Raw genomic sequence first — 24,442 nt, 5'->3', positions numbered from 1 at the left:
CAGCATTGGCCCTGTCCAGCTGCAGCCGAGTATCGTAAGGAAACTGGGGCATGGGGAAGACAGTGGGCCATGCAGTGGATCGCGAGGAGGTGGACTCAGTAGAAGATATGTCTGTATCACATGAGCTACCAGCAGATGAAAGAGACAAGGAGTCATCCAGCAGGTGGGAGGTTGCAGCAGCTGAGTAGGGAGGGGGCGGGGTTCCATCAGGCTGTGCAGGTGTAGCAGAGTTAAAGATGACCTTGATGGAGCTTTTGTCCTGGATGTCTGACATTGAGACCAAATTAGTGAATTCGTTCCCAAACTCAAAATCCATAAATTGAAGCCTGAAGTCCCCATCTACTCCACAGTGTCTCTTAATTTCCTGTATGAGTTCCATGACAGTCTCTGGCATCCCATCTGGAAGGATCAATCTCTGAGAATTGTTTTCTCCAAGAATGATTCTTAGTTTCACTGGAGTAGCCATTTCACATCCCCCTGAATGAGGAAAGAGAAAAATCACATTTAAAACAAAGATTAAGTTTAACTGATATTTAAACAGCAATGAGTACAAACATGGGGATTGGGGATTAAATATGGCTATGAAAAAAATCCTGAAATAAATGTGAGAACTGTGATTTCATGATACCACCACATTTATTAACACTTTTTTTTTTTTTTAAACATTTTGCATTCAAATGAATGGGCCATGATTATCAGATCCGGATCAAAGCAACACCACCAAAGCAGCACTGCTACCACCAGCTCGTGAAGAAACAGGAATGTGAGAAGGAGAGAGTAGAAAACTAAAAGGAGAATGACCTGAGGAAAAGTGCTGCTATATGTAACTTTACACCATCCCTCTGCTGTTGCTTTGGTCTGAATCTGCACTAATTTTGCTTATTCATTTTAATATATATAAAATAAAAGCTTGGAAAGAAATGCGGCATTATGAAGTCGCGGTCCCCTGAAATACAAGTTATCTGAGATGCAATCAACATTAAAAGAAAACAAACCTTATATTTATGTGTCTTTTTAATGTCACCAGTCTCAGAGGGCCAACAAAGTAGTCTGCCAAAGGGCAGTCATCGGCCAGTTCACCAAGTTCAATCAAAACAGTTTCTCTGGTTTGACCTACACTTAACTCAAAAGCTCTGAAATCTTCCCTGTACCACCCATAAAGCCTTCTCACAATGAAACACAGTCTCTCCTGAACAACACAAATCTGAAGGATCTCTCCAAAGTCAGGAAGTCCACTTGTAGAACCATGAGTAACTATCATTCCCTTTCTGAAATTTACACCTTTGTTTGACACACACTTGGAAAGGTGAACTTCAGTTGTACCAGGGAATTTCTTTTCAATAGTCTGAGCTATTTCTTGTTTCAAAACATCCAGAGGTACTGTTGAGACATTTGTAACCTCTAGGGATGTTTCTTCAAAACTAGATGATATCAAGTGATATGAAATCATGAGCTGATGCTTAGTAGCTAGAGAGAGGGGCACATTTTTAAAGCAATTGGTGTGTCGCACAACCTGCTTAAAATAACTGTGCTTGGCCTCAAAGCGCATAGTCCAGAGTTCAACAAGAGGCCCAAACATCCTTATCAGTTGAGGGTAGTGCTCAATATAATGATGCTTTGGGAGCAGTTGCACATCAGGGAAGAGTTCTTGATACTTTTGTCTGTGCTCAGAAATTTTCCCCTCAAGATAGCCAATGGACTCATCTGTGTGTGTTGGAGCAACCACAAGCTCAACAATGTCTTTTAAGTCCAACAGTATTTGCCATGCCATTTCACCCTCAGGCACCAGGTGCCCAATTATGAATGGGAGTAGTCTTAACAAAGTCCAATTTTCATGGGCGTTTCCACCTATTGTTGCCCTAGCTGAAAATCTGTCTGGGATAACATGTGGCCTATTTGTCTTATCGGCCCACTTGTAAGGGAAATGCAGGATATATTTGTTGAGGGTTTGAAGACTGAAATACTTCTTGGATATAAGCATTGCCAAACACCGTGCAAGCTCCACTGGTACTATGCCTTCAAACAGATCATGCATAATATCTGGAGGATAACCTGTGTCAACGCTGAAGTGGGCAAGAGCTTTGGTGATAGGACAACTTCTTCTCACCCCAAAAAAGCTTGTGCCATTCTCCTGAGCTGAGGACACAAAAGAGTCATGGAGTTCCCTTGTTCTGAGGGTGAATGCACCCGATTTTACCTCTTTTGTTTGGATGTCTGATCTTGTTCCTGTGCAAAATCGGCAGATATACCCACTAGAAAAGCTCTCGTTAAAACCTGCAATACTGTGAGCCCCCAAGTTATCAGCCACAACAAACTGAATTGTACCTTTGAGACATCTACCAAGCAATGGAATGAAAACTCCATCTTGCTCCAGAGTTTTTATGTCATGAAGAAGAGGATGCAAGACACTGTCATAACCATACTTATTTAGATCATTAGTTTTACATAACACTGCCAAGTAAATTGATGATAGTGATGAGTATGAGCCCAGAGGTAAATTACTCAGAGTCCAGTAGATTCCACAAAGCTTATGTTTCCTGCGGGAAGTACCCAGAGGATTGCAAACCTCAAAATCATCTATGTATAAACGTATCAAAATCCTCATCTCATCCCCTGACAGAAAACTGTTTTGCTGGAAGTGTGAACCATCTTGAGGAGAACTGTAAGTATGATGTTCACCACTCACCCTTTTACTCTGGAGTGCTCTGTGGTTTTCATCTACCTTGTCCACAACATCTTTCTTAAATATCTGCTGCAAAGACTTCAGTACAGGCACATATTGAAAACTTCTGTTTTCCTTGGCATCAAGAACATATTCAATGGGTTCTACAACATTTAAGCTTTCTTTATAATACTTGTTGCGGAGATAAGTTGAGCTTAGGGGACCCCCCTTCTCTATGGCTTTGAGCAATGGGTTAGAAGTGCAGAGAGCAGTGGCAACTTCTGTTACCACAGACTTATCAGATGTTAGACTATGTTTCTGAAATACCCCTTCAAGAATGTCAATGGATATGGGTATTGTTGCTGAACTCAAGTAGTGTAGTTCCTCTAAGAACTCATCAATCTGTTTGCCTGCCACATGTGCAAAATGCTCTAATTTGAGCAATGCTGCCGCAAAATTCTTCTCAATTACTTCAGGCAACTTATTGCTTATATCCACATCACTATTAGAACACGCACTCTCTGCTTGAACAGCAGAGTCATCTTGACTGCATGCATCCTCCTCAGGATTATGAGATTCTTTTGAAACTTGAGTGTTTCTAACTATGTCTGGCTTGAAATCTTTCAATGTACGTTGACTGTGTTTCCTGTTCCTGTGAGAGTGAAATGTTCCATATACATTTGTCTCAAAATTACAACCCCTAAACATACAAAGAACAGTTTCATTACTTTTCAAATGTGTGCCAATGTGTGAAAAATAATCCTTCTCTGTAGGAAGATCACTACACGTGCACAAATGACAACTATATGTTGACAATTCTTGTAGCTCCTGGGTATTTTGTTTATGATGGACTCTATTTAAATGAATATGCAAAGCATTCCATGTCTTAAAAGTACATGGGCAGTTTATGTGGGGACATGGGTAACGTTGCATATGCCGGTGTTGAAGTCTAAAATGTTTTAGTAGCTCGGATCTACCAAACAGAGAGAGACTACACTCCTTACAGTTCCACACACCCCCCATATCCCTACTCATATAAAAACAGAAATAAAACAGACTGGCCAAATACAGGTTTAGCTGAACCCTAGCTTTATAAGCACTACAACATTAGAACCAGTCACTTAAGATTTGGCAAAACTTACTATTAACCACTGAACTCTGAAATTTGATGGCCGATGACCCCCTTCACCAGTACTTGTGCAGATGAGTAACAAACAGGTGATGTTCTGAAACAGATAAGATAAATTTTCAATCATTAATATGTTTAATTCATCCTGAGCAGAGGTGTATCTGTACATATATTCAAACTTTTGGTATAGGTCTCTTAAATGCAACATGATTATAACCACTGGAAATATAGAGCACATTAGAGAGGATTTTCAGTTATGTACATAGGACCAATAAAACTCTAAATAAAGCCTTATTAAATCAATAGAGCGATAATATTTGCATATAATCCATTACAGTTACACTTATATATCATGCATTTAATGTGTCCCAGAGTGCCGCTTCCTTCCACTAATAGGTTTGCAAAAATCATGTAAAAAGCATACACAATAAAAAAATAATCCAGATGTTTTGTCAAATATCAGCCACCATGTTGTAAGTATAAAGTATCATGTTTTTAATGCAACAACATGAAGTGAGATCATCTTGCTGGGAACTGTAGTTTTTTTCCTTCAAGACCTTTCACGGCTCCACTGCTACTGAAAACTAATGTTTGACTATGGCTTTCTAAATACAAATAGGGCTGCAACTATTGATTATTTTATTAAGTATTCTATCGATTACTCCTTCAATTAATCAAGTCATAAGATGAGAAATAATTTTTTTGTATTAATTCATTTGCATATTTTAATTTCCATACTGCAGATTTTTCTCTGTTTGAAACAAACAGCGGTGGATGGAGCAGCTACAAAGTTCTCTTTTCTTCATGTTGCTGATCAGGTGGTTGATGAAGGACCTCCAGCTGTTTCCCAGTAAAGGTTTTAAAGTGGTTACAGGAACAACTGCTGCTTTGGACCCTAGAAAAACTTTCCCTTTCGCTCCACCTTAGCTCACCATCTCAGTAACTGCTCTGCCTGTTTGTGCTTGCTGCGCGTGTGCAGACAGATTGCATGTAAAACAGCTGCTGTGTTTTTGTTGAAAAACTGGGGGCTGCATGAGCTTAAAGCTGTAATGCTTTTTATTCACAGCATCCTCCAAATTAGTTTCTACCGCAGGTCTATTTTTAATCGCTAATCAGGAATTAAAGCATAAAAAGCATTTTGACCCCCGCCCGGCACCAAATCGCTAGTCCTAATGACAGCCCCAAGCTAGCAAACTGGTTATACCAATCCGTTCTGGTGGCTACAGCTCAAGTAAAGAAAAAAATGACAGCTGACATTCTCTGCACAGCACACGCGCGCACACATGCACACTCACAGCACAGAGCAGTGGGGGCGTGTCAGCGATCCACTCGTGTTACAGAATCATTTTTTATAAATGATGGAAACCCGTTGCAGCAGAGAGGATGAAATGCTTACACGGAGACACCTGTGCTTATTACGAAGCATCAAAGCAAAAAATTTGTGTCGAGGATTTTTAATAATCTAATTATTAAAATGTATATGCCAAGCAACTTCTAAAGTACAAATTAAACACATTTACCTAAGCTTTGAGTTTGATGCATCTGCTGTAATTCATCAGATGCAGGGCTTGTAATACCGGACTTTCTACTAACCGTAACCACACAGTTCTAGTTTGTGCCTAAACTTAACCCATGTAATTCACACAGCATAAAATAATGTGACACATTATTTTATGCAAATGGTAGCGAATCACTTTGATTAATTGCTAGCTAACTATCCTCACTTTAGCTAACATGAACATTTTAGCCAGCGGCTTGAGTGCAACAATTAGATAGAAATGTGATCAAACATTGCGGAAAATGATTAAAACTCCGCTGATGATTTAATTCACATCTTTTCATTTACATTTACATGGATGAAAAAAGATTGAATCTTACCTTTTCTAAATTGACTCGATGCACGCCAGGCAACTTCTGTCTTCTCGTGATAACTGCCGATGGGGATTTCGCGGGCACGCCAAATAGTTTGTTATCTCGCGTGATCTCCCGTGATCTCACTAGTCCGTCTTCAGTGCAAGATCAGCCTGACTATATTGAATCATGTTATCTCAACATGATTGAATTTCATAAACCTTAGGTGGTGGGATTTCATGCTTATCTGACATTATTTGATCATGTTTGCCTTTGAAACGTGAAATTATTTTGTTAAAAGTACATGTTATTCTTTTTTTGATGTAATGACCTCCTAAATTCCTTTTTTTGAGTGTACAATCCCAACATCTACACCAACTCATTCTACAACTGCAACACAAACACCAACTACAACGCCAGGATCAACACCAACTCATTCTACAACTACAACAGCAACACCAACTACAACCCTCAAATCTACAACAACTCATTCTACAACTACAATACAAACACCAACTACAACCCCAGGATCAACAACAACTCATTCTACAACTACAACAGCAACACCAACTACAACCCCAGGATCTACAACAACTAATTCCACAACTACAATACAAACACCAACTACAACCCCAGGATCAACAACAACTCATTCTACAACTACATCTGGAACAACAACTACAACCCCAACATCAACACCACCAACTCATTCTACAACTACAACAAAAACATTAACTACAACTCCAAGATCTACAACAACACATTCTACAACTATATCTGGAACACCAACTACAACTATAACCCCAGCATCAACAACACCAACTCATTCTACAACTACAACACAAACACCAACTACAACCCCAGGATCAACACCAACTCATTCTACAACTACATCTGGAACACCAACTACAACCCTCAAATCTACACCAACTCATTCTACAACTATATCTGGAACACCAACTACAACGCCGACATCAACAATACCAACTCATTCTACAACTACAACAAAAACATCAACTACAACCCCAGGATCAACAACAACTCATTCTACTACTACATCTGGAACACCAACTACAACGCCGACATCAACAATACCAACTCATTCTACAACTACAACAAAAACATCAACTACAACCCCAGGATCAACAACAACTCATTCTACTACTACATCTGGAACACCAACTACAACCCCAAAGTCTACAACAACTCATTCTACAACTACAGCACAAACACCAACTACAATCCCAGCATCAACCACAACTCATTCTACAACCACATCTGGAACACCAACACCAACTACAACCCCAACATCAACAACACCAACTCATTCCACAACTACATCTGGAACATCAACTACCATACCTTCCCCCTGCAGTGGTGTGCCGGTATGAATAAAAACCCAGTTTACATTTTGTGCCAGTATAAACACATTCTGTTTCAGGTTTTCACTTAAAATGTCTACTTTCTAACATGTATGTGATCTTTTCTTGTAAAATACCTAGCTAAAATACTTCTGTTTTTCCTCTATTTTAGGTCAATACGTTTTGGGATTTTTGCAACTGCACTAGGGCTAAATGCATAGGCAACAACCAGTTTGAAATAGTTCCATATGAATGTCCGCCCATTAAGAACATTACCTGTAGTAATGGAAAGAAACCCGTTCTAGTGTATGACAAGTGCTGTCAAGTTTATGCTTGTGACTGTGAGTGTTTGTGCCTTCAAAAATTTTTTCCTCTTTAAAAATATTTTAGATTTTAAACATTTCCTCTTCATTTCAGGTGAATGTGAAGGATGGGAAGGTCATTACATTACATTTGATGGCTTCTATTACACTCATCAAGGACAGTGTACTTATGTTTTAATTGAAGAAATTAAAAAAACTTATAACTTAAGGATCTACATTGATAATTCATTTTGTGACTCCACTGAAGATGTTTCCTGTTCTTGATCTATAATTATTTCATATGGATTGCAAGTTTTCAAATTGACAAATGATAACCTCACTGGAAGAGTAGATTTGGAGGTAAAACAAGAAGGACCGATGATTCACTATTGTTACTTTCATACCTTGTTTCTTATACAGCATTTATACAGTATTTCTTTTGTAGGCACTGAAAAATGGAGAACGTCTGAAACTCCCTTATTCACAACACAGCCTTAAAATCATAAATTCAGGCTCTGATTTGTTTTTGGAGATCCCTCAACAAGAAGTGATCATTAAATTTGAAAGAAGTGGCTTCAGAGTTACTCTTCCATACTTTGGCAACAACACCCAGGGGCATTGTGGTAAGAACTCTCTCTCCAGTAGCCACACTGCTTAATCCTTAGTTTGAGGTAAACTGCAGCATTAATTTTATTATGATGGCCATCAGGAACATGCAACAATAACCAGGCTGATGACTGCATGTTGCCTAATGGTCAGCTGGTGAAAAGTTGTGCAATGATGGCTGAGAACTGGCTTGCAAAAGACATTGGCCAAAACAAATGCACTGCATCACTTATAGTACCTACAAGTGAACCTATACCATGCATGACAGACTCTATGTGTGAGCTGCTTAAGAGCAGGTAGATATTATCCAGTCTATTTCAGAGGTTTATTCCCATACTGTTTGCAGTTAAAATACTTTTATTTTTGTCTCATTTTCTTTTTACAGTCTCTTTGCAGAGTGCCATCCTTTTATCTCTCCAGAGAATTTCTACAAAGGTTGCATTTTTGATAGCTGCTATTTTAACAAAACAGAAGTGCTGTGCACAAGTTTGCAGACTTATGCTGCAGCCTGTGCTCAGGCTGGAGTTTGCATTTACTGGAGGAACCACAACAAAACTGAAAAGTGGTGTGGTAAGCATGCCTGTATTATTTAGTTGAAAAAGCTGGAATTGTTGGAGGGTCTTTATCTTTTGGTATTTAGTACACAAAACAGAGTACTGTATATGTTATTAAATAGAAAAGTTTATCAATATGTATTTTTTTAAAAACTGATTTGCTTTTATATTTCACTAACAGCCAATGACTGCCCATCAAGCCAGATTTACATGCCTTGTGGTCCTGCAGATCAGCCAGCCTGTGATGACAGATAAGTTATAGTAGAAAGGCTTGCGTTTATTTTAAGATTCATTGAGTAACCAAGCATTTCCTGAGGCTATGATGATTGTGGGCAGTACATATTTATAAAAAAAAAAGTAGTTAGTAATAAATTATAATAAATATCCTTAATCTTACAAACGTATTTCAGAGTGACTTCAACATGTGATTATTAGGGCAAAAAGACTTGACCAATAGATAAAACAATTAAGACTTTGCAAGCTACACAGTTCTAAAACAATCCATATAAGGTTTACGAATTGATATGTTTTACTGTTGCCATAATGTTGGTAGGGCAGTAATCCTGCTAAAGATCTTGTTATGCTAATAAATTGACTAAAACAATGTTTCTGGAATGGGAACACCCTGGCTGTTCTCATCCTGTCTCCTGAAAAGAAAATTGTTTTTGTAACAGTGATCCTACCACCACTAGCTCTCCTTAACATAAACACAAACAGATTTTGTTTTGGTAGTCTCAGTTTTTTTACTTTTCTAAACTATATTAAACACAATCTCACATACACAAAATCTCTGTCTGTTTGTGAACTCCTTCAAGAAATGTGTTTTAGCAGTCCAGAAATACTGTATTACAGTATTTCTGAACTGCTAACTCACATTTCCCAAGTCCACCACCCATTTTCCCAAAACCTTAAACACAAATTTAAAAACTCCCCAAAATCCAATACTTTCCTGTCAAAATCAAATAATTACTGCCAAAAAACAGTGATCTGTGTGCAAAACCAAACACTGTGTTCAAGTCACACACACAACAAGTAATAAATCTATTCACAGAGACCATCTGTTACACATTACATCAAATAACACAGCAGCCAGGGCATGTAGTCAACAGAAAATGTTTATTTCAAACACTGCCATAGTCAGAGTGACATGACAGTGCTGACAAAAAAGAAATAAAAATTAAAAACAAATGAAAAGTGCAGCACTGTAGGACACAGATTCAGTCTGCACATCATGTCTCTGTGTGCGAGGTCCGGCCAGAGGACCTCATCCACGTCACAAGCAATGCGCTCCCATGCCAGGCAATGGGGGAAAAACCCCCCTTGTGTGCCAAATCCAGCCTTAACAGGACTCTACAGTAACATCGTCACATATGTGTTCCATTGCCTCCAATATATTCTCCCTGGTGTAGGAAGAATATATCTTCCACCACCATGCAGAGAAAACCCCTCTATTGGATTGAGGAAGGGGCTGTAAGGTGGATGGAACATGATGATGTAAAGTTAGTTGTTTGCGAACCAGTCGCGTATCTGGATGGCACGGTGAAATTTCATTGTCCCAAACTATGACGTATACAGGAGGCACTGCTTGCTGATCCAGTTGTTCATGCGCAGCCATACAATCCTGTAGATCAGAGGTCCCCAACCCCCGGGCCGTGGACCGGTACCGGGCCGTGGGACATTTGGTACCGGGCCGCACATAAAGAATAAATAACTTAAATTATTTCCGTTTTACTTATTATCTGCGCCTAAACTATATTTTATTTTGAAAAATGGGCGGATTCGCTCCGTTTCTTCCCTCCATGACTTCCTCTTGACGTGTCAAGACGTTTCTGCTCACATGATACGTCACCGCTAAAATTAAACCCAGAAGCTTCAGGCCTGTCTAACGAAATCGGTTGGTTGACCTACATAACGCTTCTTTAAATTTTTGAGTGCTCAACAAGAGTAGAAAAGCGCTATGTAAGAACTAGTCCATTTACCATTTTTATTTATCAACACCGGGGATAGCAGTGAGGCAGACCCAGCCATCAAACTGACTCTCCAGCGCTTGACACCGCGGCTCTGCAGCCACGCTCCATGTGAAATCGGCCGAACCCAGTCAAACCAGAAGCCAGCAAAAATGAGTATCAGAGAAACAAGCTCAGGGGGCTTACACTGATTCAGTGTTATGGTGAGTTGTATTTTTCATGCGCTTTATACAGTAAAAATCACCTAAGTCGAAGTCGCACAAATCGGGTTTTCGCTCTAGTTGGATGGCATCTGCAGGTCCTGATTTTTCCTAACATTAATTCCAATAAAATCATCACATAAATCCGTCGGATATTCACCTACCTCGGATGAAAAATCTGGTCCCATTGTAATAAATTTCCAGTTAAATGTGATCGCATAAACTGGATGAGTTTAGCGCTAAAACCCTCCTCAGCTCCTGTCCGCCCACTTCCATGCATCGGCTCGTTCATGCACAACTACACACACACTAACAACGCCTGGAAATTGTTTTAGTGTTTATATCAGTTCATTTCACCGGGGACAATCGTGGCAAGTGTAAGCTACAAACTTGCACTTACGAGTAAAATTTCAGATTATAAAATTTGCAGAAGCAAATTCATAGATGAAGCAGAAGCCATTGCACTGGGCCATTTGAATCCGACTGAGGTGATTTCTACTGTATTTGTTTTTGCGGTGTATCTTATTTTGAAGGCATGTTTTACCATGGCTCTAACAGCTGACCAGGGAGCGCTGTGGGCAGAGAGCCTGTTATTCATGTTGAGGCGGGATGTTACGAGAACGCTGCTGATAGAGTTGCATACGAATACAAAGTGGATTCACGTTTTTTATTATTATACGTAGAAAATATCACACTTGGTTATGGTCGTATCATTTATTTTGACGTATTTATTCGCCACACCTTAAAAGCCGGTCCGTGGAAATATTTTCTAACACTAAACCGGTCCGCGGCTCAAAAAAGGTTGGGGACCACTGCTGTAGATCACCCAGGAATGTGGGATGTCTGGTGTTGTATGGCTCCAGGTTAGCATGATGATGGTGGACCCCCCCAGTTACCAATGGCTGCATAGAGGGTGACATTGCCACCCTGCTGGCCAGGGACTCTGACATGATGTGTGAAAAGGGCGCACCTGCTATTTGCATGTGGCTGTTGTTGAATTCTGGGAAAGGGAAGGGCACTTGGACATTGCACTGTAATGAATGTCACAGTACTTGCAGTGTGGCATACTGTATGCTAGGGATGCACCGATATGAAAATTTAGGCCGATACCGATATCCGATAATAACTTTGCTTTTATGGCCGATTACCGATATTTTCCGATATCGATATATGTTTCTGAGATGATAAAATTTTGTATAGACTGAAAATCATGCAAGCTGAATTTTTGAATGTCTTTCTTTATTATCAGAACATTTTTTTAGTTCCCCATAACAGGGTTACGGCCTGTAACCCCTGTAACTTACAGGGCTACCATTTTTCAAGAAATGCCAAAACACTGAAACACCAAGCAAACATAAAAAAACTAGTAAATTTCAAGACCCGTAGAAATGCTCAATCAACTGTGACATAACTGTAATTCAAAAGTGGTGGTCTTTGCACATTTTACAACTTAAAGCAGCCACAGTGTACTCAAAGTAAATGTCCCAAACACTAAAACAGTGTTTTCAACACTGTGAAATAGTAATTTATAGTCCAGGCCTACATCAGCAAAGGCAGGTTTTTTTTCACAAAGAGAAGCATTTCTGCTTTCTCGCACTGGATCCTGTTTCTCTTTTCATCAACAATAATTGATGCAGCAGAGAAGAGACGTTCACTGTCCACACTTGTACATGGAGCTGAAAGGTACTTGCATGCTGCTCTGGCCAGAGCAGGAAAGCGGGACTTGTTGCTCTTCCAATACTGCAGTGGGTTCTCACTTCTGGGGATGAGGGGCTCACTGAGATAGCCATGCACCTACAGGAATATAGACAAGTGTATTACTATGACTGTCTGAAAGCACCAGCAATCGAGACATTAAAACATTGTCCTCCTCCACTTAAGAGATTTGATGAATTTTGCTTTAAGGGGATTACCAGTGCTACAGATCAACCTCAAGGGGGAAGAGAAGCATTACTTAATAATATTTTTTACAACAATTTGCTTTTTCATGTAAGTCATTTTTACAGTCTTGGCTATTTGAATAAAAGACATGATGTGATAATACTATACCTGCACACTTATGTGGCTCCTCAGGCCTGCCTGGTGTTCCATGGTTGAGTTTTCCTCCAGAATTTCATCATGCATTTCAAGGAGTGACTTTCCCTCCTCCTCACTTTTTCTCATCTTCTTCTTTTGCGGTTCTTCTGTGCCCGGTGTATCCATAGCGCTGTAAGTCATTTTGTCCACTTGCTTCTGGAGCATATTTACTGCCGCTTGCTTGGTGACCGTGTCAAAATAACGGTCTTTGTACCAGGGGCCAATGATCGTTGCCAAGTAGTAAAGCGGCTCAGAGAAAGCGAATTCAAATCGCTTGTTCACAGCTTCCAATAGTGTGCTTTGCTGTGCGCACCCCACTGTCCGTGTCAGCTGCCTTGCTCAGCAAACATTTCAATGCCACAACTGATGGAATCACGTCCGCATCAGTAGCCAAATGTGAGCTGATCTCCCTCGTTAATTGTTCAAATGGACTGAGAAGCGTGTTCATGTTTTCAACGAGGCCCCACTGATACGCACTAAAACAAGCAGGCAGCTCATGGTCTGCTCCATACACACCAAGCGCGCGCTTTTGGTCCAGGAGACTTTTCATCATATTAAAAGTACTGTTCCATCTGGTAGCGACATCTTGCTGTAGCACCATGGTTTTCATGCCTAACTCTTGCTGTATGTCTCTCAGCCGAGAGGTGGCGAGTTGAGAGTGGCGAAAATGTCCAACTATTTTCCTCCCGATAGCCACACAGTCAGAAATGCTCCGCTGGCTTAACACTCCATCATGCACTGCTAACTGTAGCGTGTGAGCCATGCAGCCCAGGCTTTTAACGCCGCACTCCTCCATTGCCTTCTGTATATTCCACGCATTGTCATGGAGCACAACATGCACACTGTCTTTTTTAATTTTCCACCTAGCAAACATGCAGTCAAATGCGCCAGCAATGGCAACCCCCGTATGCGATCCCGCAAACTCTTGTTCATGTAAAACAGCTCTCTTCATTTCAAAGTTTTCATCAATCCACTGAGCGGTAAGGCTCAACATACTCATCTGACTTACGTCTGAACTCCATATATCCGTAGTGAAGCTAATGTCAGTCACATTGTCCAACAATTTGTGGATATGCGTGGCCACAACTTCATACAGAGCAGGGAGGGAGACGTCGGAGAAGTAGCGCCGACTCGGCAGGCTGTAGCGGGGTTCAATATGTTCTATCAGCTGGCGAAATCCACGGTCCTCTACTATGGAAAATGGCTGGTCATCAAGAGCAATCATTTCCATTACCTTGCTGGTTATTGACCTGGCCTTTGCGCTGTCCTTCGCAAATTTCTTGGTCTTGGACAAAATTTCTTTTTGTCCATGAAAACACAGTGGCACTGTGTAAGTAAATGGGCCTATAAAGGGTTAAAAATTTTAAAAAGTATATAATATTTGGTATTTATGTGTCAGGCTGAAGTAGTTTTAAAAGACTATATCATTTAAAGTGGAAAAAATTATTACTGCATAATATTTTTACAACAGTTTTTGGGTAGAGGACAATATCTGTCCTTAGGATCACGAATGTAAGTTTTTCACAAAACCTGATACTGTAGAAAAACAAAAAATGCATGAAAAATAATGTTGATGCCAATCAGTGACTCATCTCAGGGCCTAATAACAATAATAATCCAATAGTCCCCAAAATACATTTTATGGAAATTATCTGAGTTTTCTTGTTTTTGTCCATAAAAACACAGTGGCACTGTGTAAGTAAATGGGCCTATAAAGGGTTAAAAATTTTCAAAAAGTATATAATATTTGGTATCTATGTGTCAGGCTGAAGTAGTTCTAAAAGACTATATCATTTAAAGTGGAAAAAAATATTACTTTATAATATTTTTACAGCGGTTTTTGGGAAGAGGACACATTTTGTCCTTAGGATCACGAAAGTAAGTTTTTTAAAGGATCTCCCAAGGGTTAATTTTCCACCTAGCAAACATGCAGTCAAATGCGCCAGCAATGGCAACCCCCGTATGCGATCCCGGAAACTCTTGTTCATGTAAAACAGCTCTCTTCATTTCAAAGTTTTCATCAATCCACTGAGCGGTAAGGCTCAACATACTCATCTGACTTAAGTCTGAACTCCATATATCCGTAGTGAAGCTAATGTCAGTCACATTGTCCAACAATTTGTGGATATGCGTGGCCACAACTTCATACAGAGCAGGGAGGGAGACGTCGGAGAAGTAGCGCCGACTCGGCAGGCTGTAGCGGGGTTCAATATGTTCTATCAGCTGGCAAAATCCATGGTCCTCTACTATGGAAAATGGCTGGTCGTCAAGAGCAATCATTTCCATTACCTTGCTGGTTATTGACCTGGCCTTTGCGCTGTCCTTCGCAAATTTCTTGGTCTGGTCGAGCACCTGCTGTATTGGGCTCCCAGCTGCAGCCGCAGCTGCCTTCATTTTTTCCTGCTGGCTTGCGTTAGCCTCCTGCAATCGTTTGTGTAGTTCGGGGTGGCGATTTTTCAAATGAGAAACTAAGTTTGTGGTGTTGAACGATATGACGCGGCATCCTCCTCGCATTACCTCGACTTTGCAGGTGTTGCATATTGCTTTTCGAGTGTCTTCTTTTGACACCGTAAAAAACGCCCACACCGCTGACATTTTTTCGCTCCCTACAGGCACAAACAATAACGGCAACATCGGTTGTGGGTATCGGTTCAATTGTACTCATCGGACCGATGCTGATATGTAAAAAAATTACGAACATCGGCCGATACCGATATTAATGCCGATATATCGTGCATCCCTACTGTATGCCAAATGCTGTACAGCATGGAACAGTGACTGTTCTGATGATGCTGCCACAGAGAATCAGCTCAGATTGGGTTGGACCCTTTGTCCTGCTTCCCTCACCATGGACGAGGACATGGTTTATTTTCTCAGTGGTCCTCGTACGCCACCTTTCACACGCACTCTTCCTCCTCTGCCTGTCTGTATGTGTCTGCCCATTGTAGATTCATATGTGCCACCTGCACACTAAAGTGACTTTTAACCTGCCCACGTGGTCTGGCCACATCATTTGACAAATGTGTGTTCAATTGTGAGTTGCTGACAGCGGTGTTGGAGTTGTGTTCACATTTTGCTGCCAGTGGTTTTGCAACACAGGTGTGAAATGACCGAGACTGTGTTTAAGGTTTAGCAACACACATGTGGAGTGTGTTCAGTGACTGAGAATGTGTTTGTTTTGCAAAAAAGAGTGGTTAAGTTGCACCGGATGTGTCTAAGTGCCTGAACTATATTAGCGATTAGGCCAAATGCATGAGTGATTCAAGAACATTGTTTAGGCCTCTGAGGATTTGGTTAAGGGAATGGGGTTTAGAGTTTTAGCAATTCAGAAATACTCTATTAAAAATATTCCCTCCGGAGTGAGCCTTGGCATGATTAGTAAATTTGTGCCAATCAAATCCTACCTGACACTGCTCCCTGAACCACTCTGCCTCACCTCTCGCAGCTGAACAGAAACCGCACCCTGCCACCACATGTATGTTTTTATTTATGCATTTATACATTTGTTAAAGAGACAGTAGTTTAAATTCAAAGGGACCTTTAGTCTTAGAACAGGCTTCCAGTTTGGATTTAGTCTGCTGCAGGGTTATAATAGTTTGGGATTTTACATTATCATTTTGTTTTAGTTAGTTTTTACTTTTTTTTTCTAATTCAGTTAGTTTTAGTCAGTTTTCAGAGTAGTTTTGCTGATTTTTATTAGTTTTTATTTTTGGTTTAATGCTTAGTTTTAGTTTAGTTTCGTTAGTTTCAGTATTAGTTTTAGTTTTTCAGACTTTGTCAGGTGCAAGATTCAAGGCACAAGAGTGACTATTGTGTAATAAAAACTAAACAAAAGATACCATTTAAACAACCAACTGTTCGCAAGACAGCAGCACTACGTGCAAAATGTGTGTAATATTAAGGACACACATGAAAATCAACAGGGAGAAACAAAGAAAAACATGAACTCCCAAACTCAATAAATTCTACAATAAACTACAATAAACTACAAATAAAGTTCAGCATCAGTGCAGCAGATTAACAACACCTACATATGGTTGAAAAAACTTTTTGAAGGAGTCAAAGCTCAACTCCAGCTGCATCCTGATGTTCTCACGACCTGATGCTGCTTCTGTTTTGGAGCTAGCTTGGTTAGATGCTCTAATTAGACTTGCAGGGTCTTAGCGGCCTCTGTACACAAGCTACGGAAGTGTCCGACCTCATGTCTGCATTTATGCTTGTGATTGTGTGTGTTAATTACCTTGCGGTCGTGTACTGGTGCTGGCTGGGACTTTTTTTTTTGGTCCTTGCTTTGTGCTCGTTTTTTTGGCTTTGATTATTATTCCTGGTTATTATTCTCTGACTGATAAAGTAGCCGGAAACGCACAAGGATGGAACAGGTTAATCACAACGTTGCGGCTGTGTGGACCCATCGAGTAGTCACATTTCTCCAGAGGTGAACGTCAAGTTATGTCGGTTCAGAGCGACTCTGCTGCTTTCTCATGCACACGCACGCACATAGCTGCCCGACGGCGCTCCCAGCTTAAACTCAGAGAGCGGAAAAATTATCAATCCACAAGGCTTTTAAATAAAATGATAAATAAGAAAGGAAAGGTAATTTTATCTATAATTTCAGTTAGTTTTAGTTCATTTTTTAAACTCACAATACAGTTTTAGTTATTGTTTTTTTCTTTTTAATTGTAGGTTTTATTTATTTCAGTTAACGACAATGTTTTTTCAATTTCAGTTTTCGTTGTATCGTTCGTTTTCATTATACTATAATAACCCTGGTCTGCTGATAGTGTCCATGATGTTTGCATGATACAGCATTCATGTTACCACTATTACTCATTGCTCTTTGTCTTTTGGTACAGTCTTCAACATTAGGCACCTGCAAATCCACAAGGGGCACCACTGTCATGGCAAGAATTTTTGGCCACGGTACTTAACATTTCCCATTTTGTGTCACGGTTGTGGAACCTGGTTCAACTGGGACCAGACAGTCTCTTTACCCTCCGCAGAGAAGGGTAATGTCCATATTCCGCAGAGCTGAGCTATGTCTGCTGAGTTCATCTTCTGGTCAGAGTCTACTGTCATGGTGTGAGGCCGCAGACCGCAGGCCCTGTGTCGTGTGAAGGTGGAGAGGACCCAAAAGCAGGATGCAGGAGATGGTGGTTAAAGATGAACCAAAAATGAGCCTTTATTTCAGCAGCAGAATATAGAGGATGAAAAATAAACCAAGGCAGCAAAATCAAACAAAGGAAACCTATACTGGAAAACAACTAAGGACTACTGGAGGTCTAGAGATCCAGAGAGCACAGGGAAACACAGCCACAAGACAACAAGACTTTGACATCTGACCAGGGGAAAACTCAGACAATAAATACACAGAGGGAACGAGGGGTGAGTGGAAACAGCTGGGGCTAACAGGTGAACAGAATAACACTAATGAGACTCAGGGAAGTAAAACAAAACACAAGCACGCAGGACAAAGGACTGTCAAAATAGAACAGGAAGTAACCAAACATGGTACACGCAGACTTGACACATAAGGGGACTGGCACACAGAGGGAATCCAAACATGACTAAACAGAACCCAACTACAACACCTAAGCTGCCACAAGATGGGGAAACAACTGAACAGGGAAGACAGACACCTGAAACACAAACAATGAAGACCTGACACAGAAGGGATAACAGACACCAGCACACAAGAACACAGGGAGACAGATACACAGAGGAGCACAGACACAGGAGCACAAGGATACGGGAAGACGAGAACACGAGGAAATCAGAATAGCATATAATTAACTAAAAACCAAAAACAATACAAAACTACAACAAACTGAGAAACTAGACTGTAAGAAAAACTGAGAAACACAACCAGAAAATACAACAAAACAGAACATCACTCAGAACACAGGGCCACCGGCCCTGGACCATGACATTTTGTGACTCTCGCATGTGTAGTACAATCAGTTTCACTACAGAGTACAAAAAGTTCAATTGATTTGCTGAAAAAGTGCTATTTCTACCTGTTTTATAAATCTCTTAGTGCTCATAAACAGCTAAAGAAGTGTCACATGATGAAAGTAAGATAGTTTTTAATGGTAGAAAGTACTTTTTAAAGATGTTTTCTTCACTTAATCAGTGCCTTTGTTTCATACTTACAATCCATGTATGTGCATTTGGACCCAGTTTGAGATAGTGGACCTGGTTTTTAGCCACAAATTTAGACACTGGTGGTTGCTGCAAGATGGTGCTGCAAACATTCAGGGAAATATGAATGAGACTGCTGAGTCTGCATCACTTCATTACTATCACTGAATACATTTCTAAGTGTTATACTTTCAAAAAATAATTGCATCAATATCTGAGTATATACAATGTAAATTCAAATTAGGTGTTGTTGTATATGGGTGTTACCCAACATTGGTTTCCATGGAAATCCAAATTTTAATACAATCTCTATTATTTTCATCAATTTTGATGAGCTCAGATGATACCAAAAGAAAACCCACCAGGGCCAAAGTTTTGTATTATTCTGATGAGTAATGACAAAACTATAAAGGATTACATTTGAGGACCCAGCCTTAATTATGCACGTCTGTCATGCAATGTCTGGAACAAAAAAGGCAAAAGACACTCATTAGAATTGCCATATCAGTCAGTCTTTTGAATTTTTAAATTCAAAACACTTTATGCTTCTGATTCTTAGGACCTTTCATTAAACCAAAAATTTTAATCAGCAGAAGACATTGAATTTTTTTAGGTGGGTACCTGTCAACATAACATTTTTTACTCACTGGATCACCACGTCAGTAGATCAGACTGTAGGTTTCTCTACAACAACACAGACACAGGTTGAATCTTTGAAATAGGCCTTTATTGCTTGAGCCTTTCATCGCTAGCTTAGTCATGCTGTGAGAACTGTATTCGTGAACAAACAATACAAAGCATGTTAGCATATTACTTGGTACCTAGCATATACAAAGAATTTGAAAAAAAAAAAGTACAAGACATAACCAAATACCAAAATACCTCACTGGCCACTTGTCATGAAAAGAGGCCTTTAAACCCCTGGGTCACTTTATCGGCTTTGGCTTCACACAATGATAGTTTGGACCTTGAATACTACATCGCAGAGCCACACAGGAAACCTGCTCTCCTGCAGTCCATAGGGGTGATCTCCTCCCATTCTCCTGCTAACTCCAGCACATTCTCGCAAGACACATTACTTTATGGTATCCTAATCTGCTGTCAGGCTAGTTAATCACCATGAAGTACAGGAAAACACTAGAGGCATTACACAGAAAAGTAAAATGTCAGGTAAGGACCAGAAGTGCTGACACCCAAGAACAAATGTAAGAGATAAACTCAAACACATAAGTAAGAAAAGGTGCAGATACCCTTTCTTGGAACTTGCACATGTTTAGTTCCAGTACCACTCAGAGAGGTCACAGTATGATCTGGTCAGATCTGAAAGTTTCCCCTGTATATTTAAATAATCATATGTGTCACATTGTTGGTTTCACCAGAAATGGCAAACATTTTTCTGTGTGTGAGACTGATAAAATGTCTTTCTTTTGCTGGTGAAATGACATTGTTGAGAGTTACCACATCTATAGTTGATTGTTGGTCACACTTTTTTGTGGCACAACTAATAGTTCAAACTGGAGCTCTGTTGTGTGCATTTTATTGTGTCTACCAGCACACAGAAACAGTTGAAACAGTTTGTGATATTTGCTTTGAAACTGCATCACAAATAGTATTAGTAACACTACAAATGCAGTAATACTATGATTAATGTTTTAGCAAGTTAAAAAGAGCAATGCTCTTTCTTGATGTTTGTGTATTTTAGTCCTTACGAACCCTCCATGAACGTCACTACTGAGGGCTGCTTTTGCCCCGAAGGAATGATACTTTTTAGCAAAATGTCCAAGAAATGTGTGAAAACATGTGGTAAGTGTGGTATACTTACCCAAGTTGTATTATTGCAATAAATACACATATAATTGCAGTACATTTTATGGTCAATTATGGCTACATCAGGGCATTATGTGTCCTTTAACCAGTTATTCAGCCACAAATTGCTTATGATCTACAGTCATGGCCAAAAGTTTTGAGAATGCCACAAGTACTGATTCTCGCAAAGTTTGCTGTTTCAGATTTTATGAAGGCAATTTACATATATAGATACATTTAGAATGTTATGAAGAGTATTTGGAATAATTGTTTTGTTTTTTTTGTTTTTTTTAAGCCTGTCATGTATGGCTGTTTTCACAATCAGAATGATGAATGTTGAAAATGCCTTTGTTTACACTTCAGTATATCTTAGAAACATTTGACAAAAAGATCTAAACTCACTGAAGCAGCAAACTTTGTGAAAACCAATACTTGTGTCATTCTCAAAACCTTTGGCCAAGACTGTATATGTATGGAGGAAAATTTAAGTCACTTGGAAAAAAAATATTGTACTGGATGCAGTGAATAACGAATTTTGTGTACAACTAAACGAAATACATGAAATGTGTTTCAACAGGATGTCTAGATCCTGAGGGCAATCCTCGTGAGGTGAGCAAAGTTCTTGTTCAGTTAAGATTCTAACCTGTATTGTTTAGCTGCAAGAGATAATTATTAAATAGTAAATTAAATGTCTTTTGAAAATAATCCACATTATTATGTATTATTATTACCCCTCTTTCAGTTCAATGAAAGATTTGAACTCACATGCCAGAACTGCACTTGTGAAGAGTCCACAAAGACTGTGACTTTTAAGCCTAAGGAGTGCCCAGAGCCAAACATAACAAAATGCTCTGGTGATGAGTTTGTCCTTGTCAACCAAACTGATCCATCAGATCCCTGCTGTTATACCCCTGTTTGCCGTAAGACAAGGCACACATTTGTGTTTAGCATCTTTAGATTAATGTTGGTTATTGTATGGTTCTGAATAACTGTTTATCATCTCCACAGAATGTAAACCTGGCAATTGCACAGACATAGTTGTGACCTGTTTAATTGGAGAAAAGTCAGTTTTCAGTGTTCCTCCTGGAAAATGCTGTCCAGAAGTTGAATGTGGTAAGCTAATTAATTCGGTTTCAACTTAAAGAAAATATAATGGTAACAATAATACTTTAACTTGTCTTTTCTCATTGTTTATTCTTTTGTAGTACCTAAAAAGGTTTGTGTTCACAATGGCACTGAATACCAGGTAAATAAGAAGCAAATGCTTTTTTGTCATTTTGTCACCATTTTACCTTTAAGGATTTCTGGTGCACATAATTCTGTATCCCTGTTTTCTCTTTATATGCTAGCCTGGTTCTTCAGTTCCTGGGTCTGTATGTCAGGATTGTACCTGTGTAGCTGAGCAAAATTCTACTGCAGTCAAAATAGTCTGTGAGGATAAGCAATGTAAAAAAAGTTGTGACATGGTGAGAAAAATTTAGTTTTCTTTCTTAAAAGAATTTCTGTGTAGTGCAGATGTAGCTTTGTTATACCACACCTTGGAAACCTAAATGCCACTCTTCTCTCTGTCTCTCAGGGATTTAAATATGTAAGAAATGATTCACATGAGTGCTGCGGGAAGTGTGGACAGACACACTGTGTTGTCAGTGTTAATGGAAACAACCAACTGCTGACTGTAAGCTGGCTGTGACTGGATGCATTTATTAGCCTTTTATTTATATATATATATATATATATATATATATATATATATATATATATATATATATATATATATATATATATATATATATATATATATATATATATATATATATATATATATATATATATATATATATATATATATATATATATATATAAGAAAAACAAAAGAACAAAAAAATTTTACTGGTAAATATATATATATAAATCTAAACGTGTATCTATCTCATTGCTCTCCAGGAAGGAGAAATCTGGTCACCACCCAGGAATAAGTGTGATGAGTACACTTGTGTTAAGAATGGTGAGATCTTAACAACGAGCATTTCACACACTGTCTGCTCAGTATTTAATCAGAGCAACTGTGAACCTGTAAGTATCCCTTTTGCATTAATCTTGATTCACTGCACCTGAGTGAAGTGAAGTTAAATAACTTTTTTATATTTTACTTCTTGGGGCACAATTCAAACCACAGCAAATGGCTGTTGTAAAATTTGTGAGTATAACATTTGTGTTTATTTTGGGTTTAAGATATTTAAGTTAAAATAAGCTAACTGTGCTTTTTTAATAGGTGTGGAGAAAGAGAAAGCATGCAAGTTAATGCCCATGAAAACCAATATTACATACAATAAATGTCAGTCTGTCCAGGAGGTAGATATGCCGTATTGTGAAGGATCCTGCAACACTTACACTAGGTAAGGATAATCTTACTATTATTTCCTATTCTTCTGTAAAGTTTTTAAAATACTGTCATATAGTTGGAATATATATATTAAACCCATCCTCTGCTTTCTGCAGGTACTCTGAAGCTGCAGCAGCTATGCAGTATTCTTGATCTTGCTGTAAGGAAATGAAGTTCAGCAATCGCACTGTTGACTTGCTCTGTCTGAATGGAGACAGGGTCCCCTACACATACGTCCATGTGGAGCAGTGTGGTTGCACCCACACAGACTGCACCACAGCTGCTGGACATGTTCGCAAGAAGCTTAATAGACTTGTGCTCTTTCCCCTTTTTTTTTTTTTTGCTCCCTTTCTTTCTCCCTTTTTTCTTCTCTTTATTTTCCTCTTCTTCAGCCTGTCAGCTCTGGCTGTTACATAGTATGTGGAAAAATAACTCAGATAAATAAAATAAAGGGTTAAAACATCAACAAGAAGAGCCTATTGAGAACCTATAGAGCTCATCTTGAAATAGCAAATATGTTTGGCACAACAACGCATTCAGATCACAGTTCTGCTTGCAAGATCTACCAGACATGACAGGCTTAAAAAAAAAAAAAAAAAAAAAAAAAAAAAAAAAGAAGCGAAGCTTCACACTGCTGTAATAAGTCAGTCAATGAATGAGGGATACAGATGTTTCTTTCCATATTATTAAAATAATCATTACATATCTTAAAACATAAATGCCAGAGAGCATTTATCAAAATTGATTAAATAGGAAGATGCAGCAAAGTTAATGCCTTGTTGTTTTTATTGTGTTGTGCCACTTAAACATGTATGACAGTGATTAGCTACTGTTTTTGTCATTGGTCAATAATATACACATACACACACTGCTCAAAAAAGTAAAGGAATAAGTTTTAATCAGAGTATAGCATCAAGTCACTTAAATTTCTGGGATATTGATCTGGTAAGTAGCACAGGGAGTTTTTAATCAGTTTCAGCTGCTTTGGTGTTAATGAAATTAACAGGTGCAACAATGAGACAACCCCCAAAACAGGAATGGTCTTGGAGGTGGAGGCCACTGACATTTTTTTTCACCTCATCTTTTCTGGCTGTTTCTTCACTAGTTTTGCATTTGGCTAGGGTCAGTGTCACTACTGGTTGCATGGGACATTGGACTACCTGTGCAACCTCTGTTGCACAGGTGTGTGCCATTGCCAGAAGTTTTGCACCCAGCAGTCTCAAGAGCATAGAGGCAATTCCAGGAGACAGGCAGTTACTCTGGGAGAGCTAACTGTAGAAGGTCCTTAACCCATCAGCAGGACCATATCTGCTCCTTTGTGCAAAGAGGAACAGGATGAGCACTGCTAGACTTCTACAAAATGACCTCCAGCAGGCCACTGGTGTGAATGTTTCTGACCAAACAATC

At 39.3% G+C, this 24,442-nt stretch overlaps 1 protein-coding gene and 1 long non-coding RNA gene across 2 annotated transcripts; one reads left to right on the top strand and one right to left on the bottom strand.

The window, feature by feature from the left end:
• Positions 1–41: 41 nt before the first annotated feature.
• On the bottom strand, positions 42–5,741 carry LOC115781507 (uncharacterized). Its single transcript, XR_004020086.1, has 3 exons — positions 5,670–5,741; positions 3,805–3,888; positions 42–477 (listed from the first exon to the last, which is right to left on the bottom strand). It is a non-coding gene; the product is annotated as an uncharacterized LOC115781507 (long non-coding RNA).
• A 164-nt stretch (positions 5,742–5,905) lies between these two features.
• On the top strand, positions 5,906–24,307 carry LOC115781418 (intestinal mucin-like protein). The gene is given in 20 exon segments (XM_030731058.1): positions 5,906–5,922; positions 6,279–7,083; positions 7,176–7,344; positions 7,421–7,665; positions 7,751–7,928; positions 8,015–8,207; positions 8,297–8,481; positions 8,647–8,721; positions 20,554–20,649; positions 21,230–21,261; positions 21,395–21,572; positions 21,661–21,765; positions 21,858–21,898; positions 22,002–22,118; positions 22,229–22,327; positions 22,597–22,723; positions 22,808–22,849; positions 22,925–23,048; positions 23,152–23,326; positions 24,218–24,307. Coding segments are annotated over 20 exon segments (3,093 nt in total).
• The last annotated feature ends 135 nt before the right edge of the window (positions 24,308–24,442 follow it).

This window comes from Archocentrus centrarchus, chromosome 6 (genome assembly GCF_007364275.1).
Source record: "Archocentrus centrarchus isolate MPI-CPG fArcCen1 chromosome 6, fArcCen1, whole genome shotgun sequence".
Classification (NCBI taxonomy): domain Eukaryota; kingdom Metazoa; phylum Chordata; class Actinopteri; order Cichliformes; family Cichlidae; genus Archocentrus; species Archocentrus centrarchus.
The sequence above is the reverse complement of the archived record's forward strand: the minus strand, read 5'-3'. Positions and strand labels throughout refer to the sequence as shown.